This window comes from Quercus robur, chromosome 2, assembly GCF_932294415.1.
Source record: "Quercus robur chromosome 2, dhQueRobu3.1, whole genome shotgun sequence".
NCBI lineage: Eukaryota > Viridiplantae > Streptophyta > Magnoliopsida > Fagales > Fagaceae > Quercus > Quercus robur.
The window spans coordinates 94,883,838-94,900,506 of NC_065535.1; the positions used below are offsets into that span (position 1 = coordinate 94,883,838).

Here is a 16,669-nt window from a genome sequence, read left to right on the forward strand (position 1 = left end):
GATTGGGAGGGAAGTTAAATCTAGTCAACATGTCCCTAATAAACCCCCACTCAAGTTTGTCATACGCCTTTTCAAGGTCGATTTTAATAGCCATATACCCCTTCTTCCCCTTGACTCTACCAATGGAATGAATAAGCTCTTGAATTATAATAGTGTTATCCACACCTCTTCTACCAGGGACAAAAGCAGCTTGATAAGGAGAAACCAGATTCTCCAGGTGTGGCCTTAACCTAGCCACAATGATTTTAGTGATAATCTTGTAAACGGTGTTACAAAGACTAATAGGTCTATAATTTCCCAAGACCTCAGGCCCTTGGATTTTAGGAATGAGAACAATATGGGTTTCATTGAGATATTGAGGCACTCTCTTATTCTCAAAAGCTTTCATGACCTCCTCCACTACTGAATCTCCAACAGTAAGCCAGAATCTTTGAAAGAACCCGGCATGTAACCCATCTGGGCCAGGAGCTTTGTAAGCTTTCATGGACCAGAGGGCATCCTTGATCTCCTCCTTGGTGACCGACAAATCTAAACCTCTCTTATCCTCATCAGAGAGTTGGGCTTGCCACTGGAGGTTTAGAATAGGGTTTCGATGAACCATTCTCTGTGAGGTAGTATACAGAGAAATAAACCCATTTCTAAAATAGTCCATGACAGCCCCTGCCTCCGTAATCCACTCCCCCACCTCATTTTTAATCGAGGCAATGTGGTTCCTTTTCCTTCTAGCTAAGGCTGAGACATGATAGAAAGAAGTATTTCGGTCCCCTTGAATCATCCAATTAATCCTTGATTTAAGAGCCCACAAGTCTCTCTCCTGGTCTAGAATAATTTCGAGATCCCTATGAAGCTGGCTCTCAAAGTTGATTAGAGAATTACTGGGGCTGAGAGCTATGGCGCGTTGAACACCATAAATTCTCATCAAGATTCTCCTCTTTTTGCTATGGATGTTCCCGAAATGGTTCTTATTCCAAGAGGTTGCTTCGTTAGTAAAACGGGTGATGGATTCCTCTAGATTCCTAGTGTTGGTCCAAGCATGTGAAACAATACCAGGGAAAGACAAATCAGAGAGCCAGAAGCTTTGGAATCTAAAAGGCCGATTGAGTAAGACAGACCTTGTAGGCTGAGTTTCCATGAGGATAGGACAGTGGTCCGAGTGGCATCTAGGAAGATGAGAGACCTTAGCCTCAGGGTACGATAAGCACCAATCAGGGTTCGCGAAGAAGCGATCAATTCTTTCAAGAATTAAGTTGTTAATATCCCTTTTATTGGTCCAGGTGTACCTTGGACCAGAGAATCCCATATCAAGCATATTACACCTATCTAGACAGTCCTTAAATAGAAGAGACCGGTTAATGTTAACCCCTCTGCCCCCAAACTTATCCTCCTCTAAAAGAGGTTCATTGAAATCCCCTGCCATGATCCATGGCTTATTATGTAAATCAGCAACTTTTATCAGATTATCCCACAAGACACATCTCTCTGCACTCCTAGGACTAGCATAGATAGCAGACAATAACCAAGCAAAATCAGAGGACCGTACCTTGACGTCTACGTGGATTTCTTGCTCAGTGATGGCAAGGACATTGATCTCCACTCTGTCTGAATTTCATAAAAGCCAGATTCCACCAGTGAAGCCAATAGCATCCGAACGAATTGCGCCGTCAAATGGAAGTCTATCTGTGACCACAACTATGGCTATTTAAGGTTTCTCTTTACGAGTTCTATTTGGAATTGGATTACTTGTTCTATTTCTATGTGGACTACGGCATCTTAAGGTATTTGGTTTTCCTAAATATTAGCACTACGTCGGTGATATTTGAGTTTAACTTCTGTGCGGAGGTGGCGAAAAAGAAGTGATTTACCTCACCCAATTAATGAAAGCCACGTCATCATTTTATAGACAAATCAATACACCCAGCACACACAATCATAGCACCGGAGCTAAACCCCAAATCTTCTCTCCTCCTCTCTTCTTAGCACCGGATCTCTACGCCGCCACATACACCGCCGCACGCGTCGCTTCCTGCGTCTGAAAATTATGTCGGAGCCTTCGCAAGTGTGGTGTCACTACCTCAAGGTGTGTTCTTTGAAGATTTGTTATTTCCCCAAATTTTGGATTTCGAAATATTGATGGGTTTGAGGTATTTTTTGGATATCAATCACTTGATTTGGTATGGGTTTTCCTGGTTTTTGTATTTTCATGGGTTTTGATCGGATTATTAAGTTATAGGTTCAAAGCCTAAAAAAAATCTGATTGGGGTTCTTCATTTTTTTTTCCAGCTAGCTTGGGTTCTTACTTATTATGTTTCAGCTCCAAATCATGATTCTTGTGGGCTTCCTTTTTAATTTATGAAAATTTTTTGAGGTTTTCTGTGTATTTGGATCCCCTGTATTGCTTTGTTATTGTTCTTTTGAAAGGATTCATTTAGTTAGTTGAATCGTTCTTTATGTTAATAGTTAATACATACCATTCATGTTCTTATAATATATACCGTGGGAATTTGCTGAGGGAATGTGAGTTAGTGAGATTGATTAAATGCAATGAAGTAAAACCAAGGTAGCACCAGCTTTGGTCTAATTTTGTTTCAGCTCTATAACCACGTTTAAATCGTTGGAGAAAAAGAACAATGAAACAAAATTAGACCACAGGGCAACGAAGGGTATCGAGATTGGTAGAATGCAAATAATGCAGTATATTTAAGGTTGGGTAACTTGCCTGTATTATTGAGCATAACAATCACATTTGATATCTGTCTTGCTAACACAAAATAGTCTTGCATTGAACATACTTTCATAAAAAGGATGTCTTTATCACTTCATTTTAGTTTCTACAAATGCAATTCTAGATTTGTACATAAAGATTTATGAAGGCTAACTTTTGAGTGTGTTAGCTTATCAACGTCCATGAATGATAAATTATAGATTGAACTGCCAAATGGGTGCTATCATATGGCTTTGTATCGGCTAAGTTCACGAGTTAGCCAACAAAGTTTTTGTTGATGGTTACGAGTGTTCTCAAGATGTATATGACTTCTTGTTCTTTTTTTTTTTTTTTTTTTTTAAATGACTTCTCAAGATTCAAGTGGGTTTTTAAGTGTTTATATTGTCTAATTTCTTTTGTTAATGTTAGCTGCAACTTATTATGTTTTTCTTTTTTCTGAACTATGATGCAGACAGGTGGTTTTGAATATTTTAAGGAAAATTGCCCTACTATCTTGATTGAAATCTTGGAGTATGAGGCTAGAGTTAGTGAACACTCTGTCATCCAATGCTAGCATGGAAATAAAGCCTAAAAATCATGTATTTTGGAGAACAATTGAATCAGCAAAAGTCACTTCCTAGATTTGGTTTTCTATTTAAATAACTGTGGAGGGGATAAAGCCCTGAAATGAGGAAATTTTATATTTGAACTTTCTCTACTTCTTGCTCTTTTCACAGCAAAACCTTGTATTTTTGAGAACAATTGAATTTATAAATCATGCAATTGGCATATTGCAAGTGGTAATTGACTTATTACAGAAGTTGTGTAAATAGTACCTTTGGCATCGCGATGTAATCTTTTAGAGATCTATCTAGTGGCAAATGGCAATTGTTTCTCTATTAAATCTTTCGACATCACTAAAATAGACTTCCACCAATTATTTCTCCATATTAAATTGTTGAAGGAATCGGCTAGTTTACAAGAAGGTGAATAAAACTTTAAATTTTTATCAACACATCTCAAAAACTTTTAATCATTTCTTTCCAGTAATATAAAACCTGTCACAATTTAATATTTAAAGGATCATGAGATTGATAAGTACTCCATACAATTGTTGAAAAGTTTTTAATTTTATTGTTTAATCTAAAGTATAACCTATCACATAGTTTGAGAATATATTTGAAAATAAAACCTGTCATAATTCTATTTAACTGTCTCTAATTCAAAATACATTCATTTGAAACAAATAAAACATGTCATGATATATTGTACGAAAAGAAGATCACAAGATTGGAAATACATTTGAAATGAAAGCTGTCGTGATATATTGTACAAAAAGAGGATCACAGGATTGCAAATACATTTGCAATAAAACCTGTCGCGGTTTCAGTATACAAAAGAGGATCATACGATTGGAAATATATTTAAATAGAACCTATCACACCCAAGGAAGTGATGCCCGACCCGCTAGATGCCTCATTAAACGCCATGTCTCACACTTTAGCCTTTCTTCAGGGTGCCCATAAACCCCTGTCAGTCGCCAAAGTAATTGCGATGGGGAAGAAATATGGACGTCAATGTAGTTAGGGGAGTAGGTTTGGGTAGAGACCACCACTTCATTCTTCCAAAGCAAAGCAAGCCCACCACTACGGTTCACACTAGGCACAACTAGCATCGAGGGAAACTCCAACCTCGTTTTAACGGATTGCATCTCACTGACTTTCAATTTTGTTTCCATAAGAAACAAAATTGTGGGTCCTTTTTTTCTTACCAAATCAGTAAGTACTTGAACTGCCCGGTGGTTCCCAAGCCCCCGGCAATTCCAGCTCATGATGATCATGGTGTTCGGCGGGGCTGAAAGGCAGCCGCCGCCGTTGGAATAGTTGGTTTAGTTTCATCGGGCAAAACCTTTTGCCGCTTATTCTTCTCCTTCTCTGCGTTAGAAACTTCTTTGTGCTTGTGGTCTCGTTCAACTCTCTTAGTACCAACCCGAGTGAAAGAGTTGGTGGGTTTGTCTTTCTTTTCATTGCATTGGGTTTGTGAAGTTGTTTTCCACGTAGTTGCTTTTTGTGGAAAATTACTAGCAGACCCCTTCTCCCATGCACGTGAATGTGGTTTCACTTTTGGCACGAATTGGGTCACGTGACCTTCTTTACTTTCTTGTTTATCCATACTATATAATATAGGTACAGTGAAAAGGTCATGTGTTGGAATGTCTGAAACCATAGAGTGTCGGTGTGGGCTGTCATGGGGTTGGCAGGTCTGTTTCGGTGTATGGTCGGCTTCTATGGGATTTGGTTTCAAGGTGTCAGGTTCTGGTGGCAACTTTTGCTTGATCTGTGGAGAAAAACCGTCTTTGTCAGTCCCATGAGTTTCGGATTTTTCGCCTTCGCAGGTGTCTGCGTTTACAATGCCTCGAAAATCGGTGTTGTCGATCACGTCACTCAGATTCAACCTTGGAGTTTTTGTGACCTGTGGGTCCCTTGGTGGCGTGAAAGTCGCCAGCGCTGGTCTGTGCCGTGGAGGGCTGTCCTCGGTACTTCGTGGACTGCCTGGTTTTGTTCGAATCCCAGTGCGAAGCCATTCTCCGTATGGCCTGCTCTCGGTGGTTCCTTCGTACAGATGAGGGCATCGGTTTGCATCGTGACCCACTCTACCACACTGAAAGCACATTCCAATGAGCCTCTCGTACTTGTAAGCAACCTTGACTCGGTCGCCTTCTAGACTTACCACCTGACCGCCTCTCCGTATTGGTTTCTCAAGCGGTATCTCCACTCTAATCCGTAGAAAGCGGGCCTGGTTCGACGCAAGTGCCTTACAGTCTACTTCCACCACTCGCCCGATACCCCGATTGATATCCAGCCCCGCTTCCTCGTTGATGAGGTCGAAAGGCAGACCCCATACCTGGACCCATATCGGCAAACACGTGAACCGAACTGACCTGGCTGTCAAACCCATCTCCCATCTCTGCAACACCAACATATTGTTCTCGAAGCTCCACGGATCGTTGTCCCACACCCATTGTAGTTGGCTTTCCAATGAGAACCTGAACTGAAACAGTCCTTCCCCAACGTCTACGATTTTGAGGTTGCTACCCATTTTCCACACAGACCGTAGGAGGTTTTTTGCAGCTCTTGCATTGAATGGGCGAGTGGTCATGAATTTTCCGATGAGGCTAAGGGAGTATTCCTCAAGAATCTCGTCCCTACGGGCTGCTCGTATGGTGATAAGCTCCTCCTCTTCAGATGTTAATGAAATGTTTTGGATCCGTTCAATGAAGTCAGAATCCATTTAGGAAGAAGAGAGGGAGGGGAAAAGAAGTATATTGTATGAGGAGGAAAAGTTACGAATACGTTCGCTCTTACTCTCCACCGGTAGAGCCACGGTCAGAGGATAAGAGAAGGAGGGCTCACCCTTGGTGAGAGGAAATACTCCTACGAGAGGAGAAAAATAGAATTCACCAAAGTTACCTCCGGACAGAAGTTAAACTCATAAAATATTAGCTCAATGCGAGTCCATATCAGGTTTAACAAAAGAGACGAGAGGTTTTACGCCACCAATGAGGAGCTGCCACGTCAGATATTCAATGAGGACTCAGTACACTCTATCACAACGGATTGTAGCTCAAATAAAACAAAAATCACCAAACAGAACGTGTTTAGAAGCCTTACTTGGAGAAAACAGCACCAGCACCAACGCCTCCTCTTCTCTGACCAACGGAGCTCCTCCCCGCCGCTGGAGCCGGCGCCCACGCACCCAAATGCTTCGGTTTGTTCCGATTAACCCTTTATTGTTTGATTAGTGTTCTCCCCAATATTTAGGTTTCAAAATTTTGATGGGTTCGGTTTTTTGGACGTTAATCACTTGCTTTGGTATGGGTTTTGCTGTATTTTGGTACCTTGGTGCCTTTTGATTGGATTCCAAAGTGGTTAAGTTCAACCCTAAACAAATCTGATTTGTCTATTATGAGAATCTTGTTTTCATGTTCCAACTAATTTTGTTTGGGTTTCAAATCATGATTTTTTTTAGGAAGAAACATTTTGGGGTTTTTCTTTGTATTTTATCCCCAGTCTTGGCTACTGTGTTTGTTCTTTTGATTGGATTTATTTAGTTAGTATTTCAAGTTCTTACATGAATAAATCATATATTATGTTTGCATTGAGATCTTTGGTGATATTAACCATCAGAGTGACATACTTATTTTCTACATGTCCCTTAAAGCTTTTGGATTGTCAAGCTTCTATAGCTTCAAAAGAAAATGTCATTGTTATTTGGGTGATTCATAATAAGGGCCAATTTAGATCAAGAAATTATCACAGTTAACTATAAAACCAAAATATTCAAATATAAACAGGAAGATAAATAGTAGAATTGTAGGAAAATTGCTATAAGAAAAAACCATTCTTTCATGAAATAATGTGCAGTTCTTGCTGTAATTATCTGTTTATGGAACTCAGCCTATCATAAGTTTGGCTTTACTTAACCATAGTAACGCTTTGCTTGAATCTATATCAATTACGCTTTGGCATGTCTTTCAGCTACTCTAAGCTCTGAAGAACTTATGCTATTTCTCTAAGAAAATGTCATTGTTATTCTTCTTTTTGGGGTTTTTCTTTGTATTTTATCCCCGGTCTTGCACTGCTGTGTTTGTTCTTTTGCGCGCTGCTGTGCATTTTCCAGCACTTCCTGCATCAGTTGTTAGGCTCACAGGGGCTGGTGATTGCTTGGTTGGTGGGATGCTTGCTTCCATTTGCGCAGGTTTAAATCTTATGCAGAGTGTGGCAGTTGGAATTGCGCAGCCAAAGCTGCTGTTGAGGCAAAGACCAGTGTGCCTACTGCATTTAGTTTGGCCTCAATTGCAGGTCTGTGTTCACATATTCCATTTACAACTATTTTGTCTAGATATATAAACTTTGCTTGATAAGTTCTTCTATAAAGGGTTTTGGGCTTTCCTGTAATCAAATGAATCCATATCATATTCCATAGCATTTGGAGGCACCAGTCCATTATCAAAATAGGAGTAGCAGTCATCACAAAATAATTAATGTTCACTATCAATTCCATTTCTTGTACCAAATTCTCATTAATTTTGAAATTTATAGTTAATGGTCCTTCCAAATGCTATGAGAAACAAAATGAATGTACTATTGGGGGGGAGGGGTGGGGATGGACTTCGCTATGTTCAATAGAGCAGAGCATTTGAACTCGTTCTAGGGGCTATCCAAATGCCATACTGATGAATTGGGCTTGAGAGAGATGTACTATTTTGAGCAGTAATGTGCACCTCTTTGTACTTTGTGAATTGACAAGGGTCTTGCCTAAAGGGTAAATTACAATGACAACCCCTGTGCTTTGTCACTAAAACAATGGCATCTGCATTGGCAGATCTATGTTAGGGCCAGGGGGAAAAATTCTAATAAAATCTTGTGTGTGTGTGTATTGAGTATGTATATATATATATTTTTTTTCGAAATTTTGGTGGACAAATACTTTTAACAGTTACCAAAAATTTATCATATCCAAATTGATGTATTTGCTCTGTTTAACTTTCTTTTCGATCAAATTTTCCAAAGTCTGCATACCATATCCTTAGTATCCTATATTATCTTGAATTAACCATTGGTTGATTTCATATGTATGTCATTTTAATTAAGAAAAAGTGGTTCTGGCTTGAGTCAATTTGAATTTGAGTTTTAATTCAATCTAAACTTGATGTTCGTAATTAGATGTAAGTCCATTTCTAGACCTGTTTTTGTTTATTAACTTGTGTTATTTCTTTATGCTGATTTGCAATAGGAAAGACTGAAGTTGGAGTAGTTATTAGTGTTGCTGGAAAGGACTGATGATAGGATGCATAGAAAGCATTGTCATTGATTATGAACAATATACTTCATCCCTTGTAATCAAATTTGTTGGGGTGGACCATGATAAATTTAGTGTGATGTAGTTTGTATTTTTCTTGTGTTTATTGTCAAATGCATGCGAATAATGTAATCACATGAAAGAGTTGTATAATAATATAATCTATCCTGGATAGATATTTCCTACCCTTTACCACATTGAAGTTATACATGGTTGTAGAAAAGAGATTAGATTAACATGGTTGGAGAGGCATTACTTGATCGAGCTCCATGCAAAATTGATTTTGGTTTTTTTTATTTAATTTTTTTTAAGGGGTCCAAAAGTACTTTGAGGGGATTAAAAACTCTTTAAGTTGATATTGTCAATTTCAATAATAAAAAAATTTAGGCCTTTAAATTGAAAACTTTTTTAAGGTTAAAGTTGAAATTTTGGAGCTTTAAAGAAAAGCGATAAGTAATTTATTGTTCGAGTTTTATAAATCCAAATTAAATCTTTAAAACATTATTCACTATAATTTGTTTTTGAAGGGCTCAGAAAGTACTTTAAGGGTTAACGCTCTTGTACTTTAAGGGCTCTCTTGACAATTTTGCTGAAGAGCTTTAAGGTGTTCTTTAAGATTGAAATCAATTTTTAAGTTTAAAGGAAAATTTTGAAACTTTTAAGAAAGTTTCTACAATTTATTGTTCATGTTTTATAAATCCAGAATTTTAATATGCTATATTTACACTAATTTGCCAAATCACTAAAGATCTCCTCAAATTTAAGCTCTATTAAAAAAAAAAAAATACTCAAATTGTAGTGATTTCACATGTGTGCTTAGTTTTCAAAAATAAGGTTAGTGATCAATGTAAATTATGTATACAAATAATAAACAGAAGCACAAATACTTACCGAGTTTTCGCCACAACAATTTCCTTGATCGCCACAAAACAACAACAAGAATCACATGAGCCACCGTCACAACTACAATCACAATTACTAGTACAGTCATCATCACAGTTACTAAACTCATCACTCATCTTGAAAGGACCTAGTTAAAGCTTCAAGAAAAATTCATACCTAGGGGAGAGACTGAGAGATTAGGGTCTTCAATCTTATATAAATCAACACAACTATGACTTTTTAAGGTTTCTCTTTACGAGTTCTATTTGGAATTGGATTACTCGTTCTATGTGGACTATGGCATCTTAAGGTATTTGGTTTTCCTAAATATTAGCACCATGTCGGTGATAAAATATTAGCACAATGCGAGTTCATATCAGGTTTAACAAAAATAAAAATTAATTTAAAGAAAAAAAATTGAACTAGAAATCTAATAAATGAGAGACATGTGTATAAAAATAATTACCCCCTAAATAAATGAGAGATATTGTTGGATATTTTTATAAAAAATATTATATTTATTTTAATATTCATTTATGCGTATCAATTATCCCTTAATGTTAGATACGTTGATTGCTAAATTTTGAAATTCAAATATAATTCAAGAAAAGCACTTCATCTTGAAAAAGAAAAATACACCTCCTTTTTTTTTTTTTAAGAAAAATGCTGGATGCTTTCAACCTCAAGAATCTCGTTTTTATAAGCCAATCCTAATTTATGCCATATAAGTAATATGGGATGCTTGCTTCCATTTGCGCAGGTTTAAATCTTATGTAGAGTGTGGCAGTTGGAATTGTGGCAACCAAAGCTGCTGTTGAGGCAGAAACCAGTGTGCCTACTGCATTTAGTTTGGCCTCAATTGCAGGTCTGTGTTCACGTATTCCATTTACAACTATTTTGTCTAGATATATAAACTTTGCTTGATAAGTTCTTCTCATAAAGGGTTTTGGGCTTTCCTGGAATCAAATGAATCCATATCATATTCCATAGCATTTGGAGGCACCAGTCCATTATCAAAATAGGAGTAGTGGTCATCACAAAATAATTAATGTTCACTATCATTTCCATTTCTTGTACCAAATTCTCATTAATTTTGAAATTTATAGTTAATGGTCCTTCCAAATGCTATGAGAAACAAAATGAATGTACTATTGGGGGGGAGGGGTGGGGATGGACTTCGCTATGTTCAATAGAGCAGAGCATTTGAACTCGTTCTAGGGGCTATCCAAATGCCATACTGATGAATTGGGCTTGAGAGAGATGTACTATTTTGAGCAGTAATGTGCACCTCTTTGTACTTTGTGAATTGACAAGGGTCTTGCCTAAAGGATAAATTACAATGACAACCCCTGTGCTTTGTCCCTAAAGCAATGGCATCTGCATTGGCAGATCTATGTTAGGGCCAGGGGGCAAAATTCTAATAAAATCTTGTGTGTGTGTGTGTATTGAGTATGTATATATATATTTTTTTTTCGAAATTTTGGTGGACAAATACTTTTAACAGTTACCAAAAATTTATCATATCCAAATTGATGTATTTGCTCTGTTTAACTTTCTTTTCGATCAAATTTTCCAAAGTCTACATACCATATCCTTAGTATCCTATATTATCTTGAATTAACCATTGGTTGATTTCATATGTATGTCACTTTAATTAAGAAAAAGTGGTTCTGGCTTGAGTCAATTTGAATTTGAGTTTTAATTCAATCTAAACTTGATGTTTGTAATTAGATGTAAGTCCATTTCTAGACCTGTTTTTGTTTATTAACTTGTGTTATTTCTTTATGCTGATTTGCAATAGGAAAGACTGAAGTTGGAGCAGTTATTGGTTTGCTAGAAAGGACTGATGATAGGATGCACAGAAAGCATTGTCATTGATTATGAACAATATACTTCATCCCTTGTAATCAAATTTGTTGGGGTGGACCATGATAAATTTAGTGTGATGTAGTTTGTATTTTTCTTGTGTTTATTGTCAAATGCATGCGAATAATGTAATCACATGAAAGAGTTGTATAATAATATAATCTATCCTGGATAGATATTTCCTACCCTTTACCACCTTGAAGTTATACATGATTGTATAAAAGAGATCAGATTAACATGGTTGGAGAGGCATTACTTGATTGAGCTCCATGCAAAATTGATTTTGGTTTTTTTTATTTAATTTTTTTTTAAGGGGTCCAAAAGTACTTTGACGGGATTAAAAACTCTTTAAGTTGATATTGTCAATTTCAATAATAAAAAAAATTTAGGCCTTTAAATTGAAAACTTTTTTAAGGTTAAAGTTGAAATTTTGGAGCTTTAAAGAAAAGCGATAAGTAATTTATTGTACGAGTTTCATAAATCCAAATTAAATCTTTAAAACATTATTCACTATAATTTGTTTTTGAAGGGCTCAGAAAGTACTTTAAGGGTTAACACTCTTGTACTTTAAGGGCTCTCTTGACAATTTCGCTAAAGAGCTTTAAGGTGTTCTTTAAGATTGAAATCAAATTTGAAGTTTAAAGGAAAATTTTGAAACTTTTAAGAAAGTTTCTACAATTTATTGTTCATGTTTTATAAATCCAGAATTTTAATATGCTATATTTACACTATTTTGCCAAATCACTAAAGATCTCCTCAAATTTAAGCTCTATTTAAAAAAAAAAAAAAAACTCAAATTGTAGTGATTTCACATGTGTGCTTAGTTTTCAAAAATAAGGTTAGTGATCAATGTAAATTATGTATACAAATAATAAACAGAAGCACAAATACTTACCGAGTTTTCGCCACAACAATTTCCTTGATCGCCACAAAACAACAACAAGAATCACATGAGCCACCGTCACAACTACAATCACAATTACTAGTACAGTCATCATCACAGTTACTAAACTCATCACTCATCTTGAAAGGACCTAGTTCAAGCTTCAAGAAAAATTCATACCTAGGAGAGAGACTGAGAGATCAGGGTCTTCAATCTTATATAAATCAACACAACTATGACTTTTTAAGGTTTCTCTTTATGAGTTCTACTTGGAATTGGATTACTTGTTCTATGTGGACTATGGCATCTTAAGGTATTTGGTTTTCCTAAATATTAGCACCATGTCGGTGATAAAATATTAGCACAATGCGAGTTCATATCAGGTTTAACAAAAATAAAAATTAATTTAAAGAAAAAAAATTGAACTAGAAATCTAATAAATGAGAGACATGTGTATAAAAATAATTACCCCTAAATAAATGAGAGATATTGTTGGATAAAAAATATTGGAATCTAGACCTAATTTTAAAATTTGAATGAAGCAAATGCATTTCTTTAGTATGGTATTTATGTTTATATTTTAATTCTTCTTTATAACCATTAATTTTTAATAATTTGTTATTTGCTTATTATTTTTCTAGAATAATGCTACAATTACAAATTATTTTATAACATTTTTACAAACTGTTGATGTGACCATCTTTTTATTGGTTTTTATCTAAGCCTACCATTAACATCACTTTTTCATTTACCAACAACAACTCACCACATTAGCAGTTGGTAAAATTTTTTGTAAAAAAGTTTGTGTCTCTACTATTATTCATTTTCTATACATCCCCCTTCCAACTTCTATTTAATATTTTTGTTGAAAATGCATTAATTGACTAATAATTAAAAAACAAAACTTCCAAAAGAAGATTAAACTAATGATTTCCTTCAATAATGTCATTTGGTAATTATCATTAAATGCATAATAACTAATAACTACAAAAAAAAAAAAAAAAAAAAACTACCAAAAATATTCCTGTGACAATTCATAAACTACCACCAAATAAAAACTTCCAAAGGGAGAGATGACATATTAAACCAATAATTTAAAAAAAAAAATCAAATGTATTTATATTTTAGTAATATTTATGTGTTATCTCTTTATTTACACCAAGTTCTTATAGAATTTAATCTCTTGATAATATATAATATATAGGAGATTAAATTTTGTAAGGATGTCTTTCCAATTTTTTTTTTTTTTTTTGGGTAAGGATGTGGTGTAAAATTCATGTTTTACCTCATCCAATCTCAACATACCACATCTTCTTATCACTTATTTAAAAATAGGCACAACTACACTCAATCAATTCTAATAGCCAGAAAAATTCCAACCAAATTAGGAGTTTATTGAGATGTTATTAGGTGTGGTAGGATGTATTGAATTTTAAGTAAAATACTAATGTGGCAATCTCTTATTGTACGATGTAAAACATGGAAAATTATTGAATACTCCTGGATTGCCATAAATGTGTACTCCCTCCTCTCACATGAATTGTGGGTCCCACCATAAATTTAATTAGTGAGACCTACAGTTATGTGAGAGGAGAGAGTACGCATTTATGATATTTTGGGAGTACCCAATAATTACCTGTAAAACATGAGTTTTACATCTCATCCTTGCTAAATTCGAACTCTATAAATAAATCAATAACACCTTGATGCTTAAAAAAAATAAAAACCTATTTACATTGATAATAAACAAACAATTATTGTGCATAAAAATAATTATAAAAAATGAAAATGTTAACAAATGCTCTAAGAACATTTCTTAGTGAATCATTTTAAGAAATTTGTTATGAGAAAAGAAAAAAAAATGTTTTGACAACTTTTTCTATTTCACATAAAAGTGGTGTCAGAACTTTCCTAAAATGATTTCTTAACAATTGCTCTAAAGGCACCAACTAACAAGACTCTTATAATAATATCAATATTAAAATTTAAAAAGAATTTGAAATTAGCTTCATTGGTATTAGAGCATTGAAGCTAATTTGGAATTCTTTTTATGTACACAACTGTGCTGATTTTGGCTATTGCTTCTGATGCTCATCCAGCCCCATCCACAATTATCCAACTCCATCCGCGTGGTTTTAGTAGTAAATTTGCGCTTGGTAACATATTGAAAGAAAAAAAGGCAATTAAAAATTTCAAAGAGAAACTTGTAAAGCTTTTGGATGAGCCAGCGGGAATCATTAAAAAAAATAAAATGTAAGCAGGGCCCACTCTCAATATGAGAAGGTTAATTATTGGTAGATCTCACAACTAATTGCAAGTTGTCTTGTAAAATCGTGTTTTGATTTAGTTATAATTTTGAAATGATATTTTGAAAACACGATTTTAGCTTGCATGTATGTACAGATGGTGCGAAAATCATTTCTTATTGAAGATAATATCATAATGTACTTCCTAGTTTTTTTTCTTTCTTTATTATGGAAACCTTCCTAATTCATCTTGATTGAATATTGTTACACAACTCATACTAATGTGCACACCAACCCCTCAATCTACACCGGGAGGACTGCTGATATGATCCTCCCTGACTAATGAAATGATGTCATTTATGCAAATATATGTGTGAACTTCTTAATCAGTACAAGGAATAAAAAATAAAGATTACTACATGATATCACATTTGTATATATATCAGTATTTTATTGGTTGAGAGGTTAGAGAGGACCACTTTATCAGTCCTTTTGGTGGACCTAATAATTTCTTCTCAACCGTATCCTCTAGACTCTTTGCGATTGAATAGTTTATTTATTCACAAATAACCGTGACAAATTCAAATTGATGAGATTTCAAGTCATTGATCCCCCCTAAGTCAGTAGAAATTTGGGCCAAAAGAATTAATACGATATGGCCTAAACTGGGCACAAAGTATTAAAGTGGGCAAGCAAAAGGCAATTATTGTTCAATGCGTTCAACTGGCACATGGGCCTTTCCTAAAACATTACCGGAAGGAAATTTTAGAATGGCCCATGTAGTCAACACTCAATGTTCACTTAGGATTTGGGCCTTGTCATTTATCTAAGGATTCAACCGTGATTTTAAAGTAATATTAGTGACACGTAAAAAAGTACAACTTTATACTACAACTTGTCACATGGCGAGTTATGAGTAGTGAAAGTGTATCCCCATATGGCCCTCCATCACACATCCACCAATCACAACTCGCCACATGATGAGTTGTGGCCCAAAGTTGGGCATTTTTATGTGTTCCTAACATTACTCGTGGTTTAAAGGTCTTCTTAAACCTCTATGGCTCTATCAACCTTTTTTTTTTTTGGTTGTTATGTGGCGAGTTGTGAATAGTGGAAGTGTGTCTTCACATGACTCACTATCACATATCCACCAATCGCAACTCGCCACATGGCGAGTTGTGGCACAAAGTTATGCATTTTTATGTGTCCCTAACATTACTTGTGGTTTAAAGGTCTTCTTAAACCTCTATCAACTCTTCTATAACTAGGACTGATATCAAGTCGGGTTGGGTTGGTTTTATTGCCACCAGCAACCCGACCCGATAAAAATCGAGTTTATCAGGGTGAAACCTGACCCAACCCGAAAAGTACGGGTCTTAGGTTGGGTCGGGTATTGGGTCAGGTCTGTCCTTTTTTTTTCAAATTGTGTGAAGGTGAAACTGTGAAAGGCCTAAAGAAACATTGAAATAGCCACCACTTTAATGAGCTATTAATGAGGAAAAAAATTATTTACTCTATTACTCAAACTTGCCATTTAAAAATTGTCATGGTTTTATTTTTTTTTTTAAACTTCCATGTATGAAGGATCTCCACTTTTTATGATAATAAATGTTAATTCCTTTTTCTTTATCAAGTTAATGCATGCCTGTTTAGGCAATATTTTTATTGAAATTATTTTACTAATTTAGTGATTTGCATTAATGTGAAAAATTAAATTGAATAATTTATTTATTGTCATATAGGCTTAATGGTCGTGATTTCTTGATTAGGCAACAAAAATCGTGAGTCCAATTATAGGAAACCCAAAAAATTTATTAAACAGAAAAAAACAAGAAGCTTTTGTTCATGTTTTGAATGATTCCTTGATCTAATCAAAATAAAAAATATATATTAGTGCTTGACGGGGGGAAACATTTTTCCGGTAACTGGATTATGGGAAAGCTATAACAACATCACATGCCTATTTAATTACTTCTAACAATATCTATCATCAATTCACCCAACATAGTAGTCTCAAAACTATTGAATTCCTTTTTCAAATATTCGAAGGAACATGAAGCCAAGACATTGACAAACATAACAAAGAGCACCAAAGACTAAATATAACACATGCATTAAGTAATTATACCTAATAGAGGGCTTCTTGATTCTCAAAAAAAAAAAAAAAAAAAAAAAAAAATATAGAGGGCTTCCCTCTGATGCCTGCTGAAGCTCAGCAATATCTGAGCC

At 35.2% G+C, this 16,669-nt stretch overlaps 2 protein-coding genes across 3 annotated transcripts in view; one reads left to right on the forward strand and one right to left on the reverse strand.

The window, feature by feature from the left end:
• Positions 1 to 16,669, forward strand: part of LOC126715970 (uncharacterized) — a 94,321-nt gene that overhangs the window by 16,015 nt on the left and 61,637 nt on the right. The window lies entirely within an intron of this gene.
• LOC126705756 (uncharacterized) lies at positions 4,538 to 5,992 on the reverse strand. The gene has a single exon (XM_050404942.1). It carries the CDS (start codon positions 5,990 to 5,992, stop codon positions 4,538 to 4,540), a length of 1,455 nt encoding a protein of 484 aa, XP_050260899.1.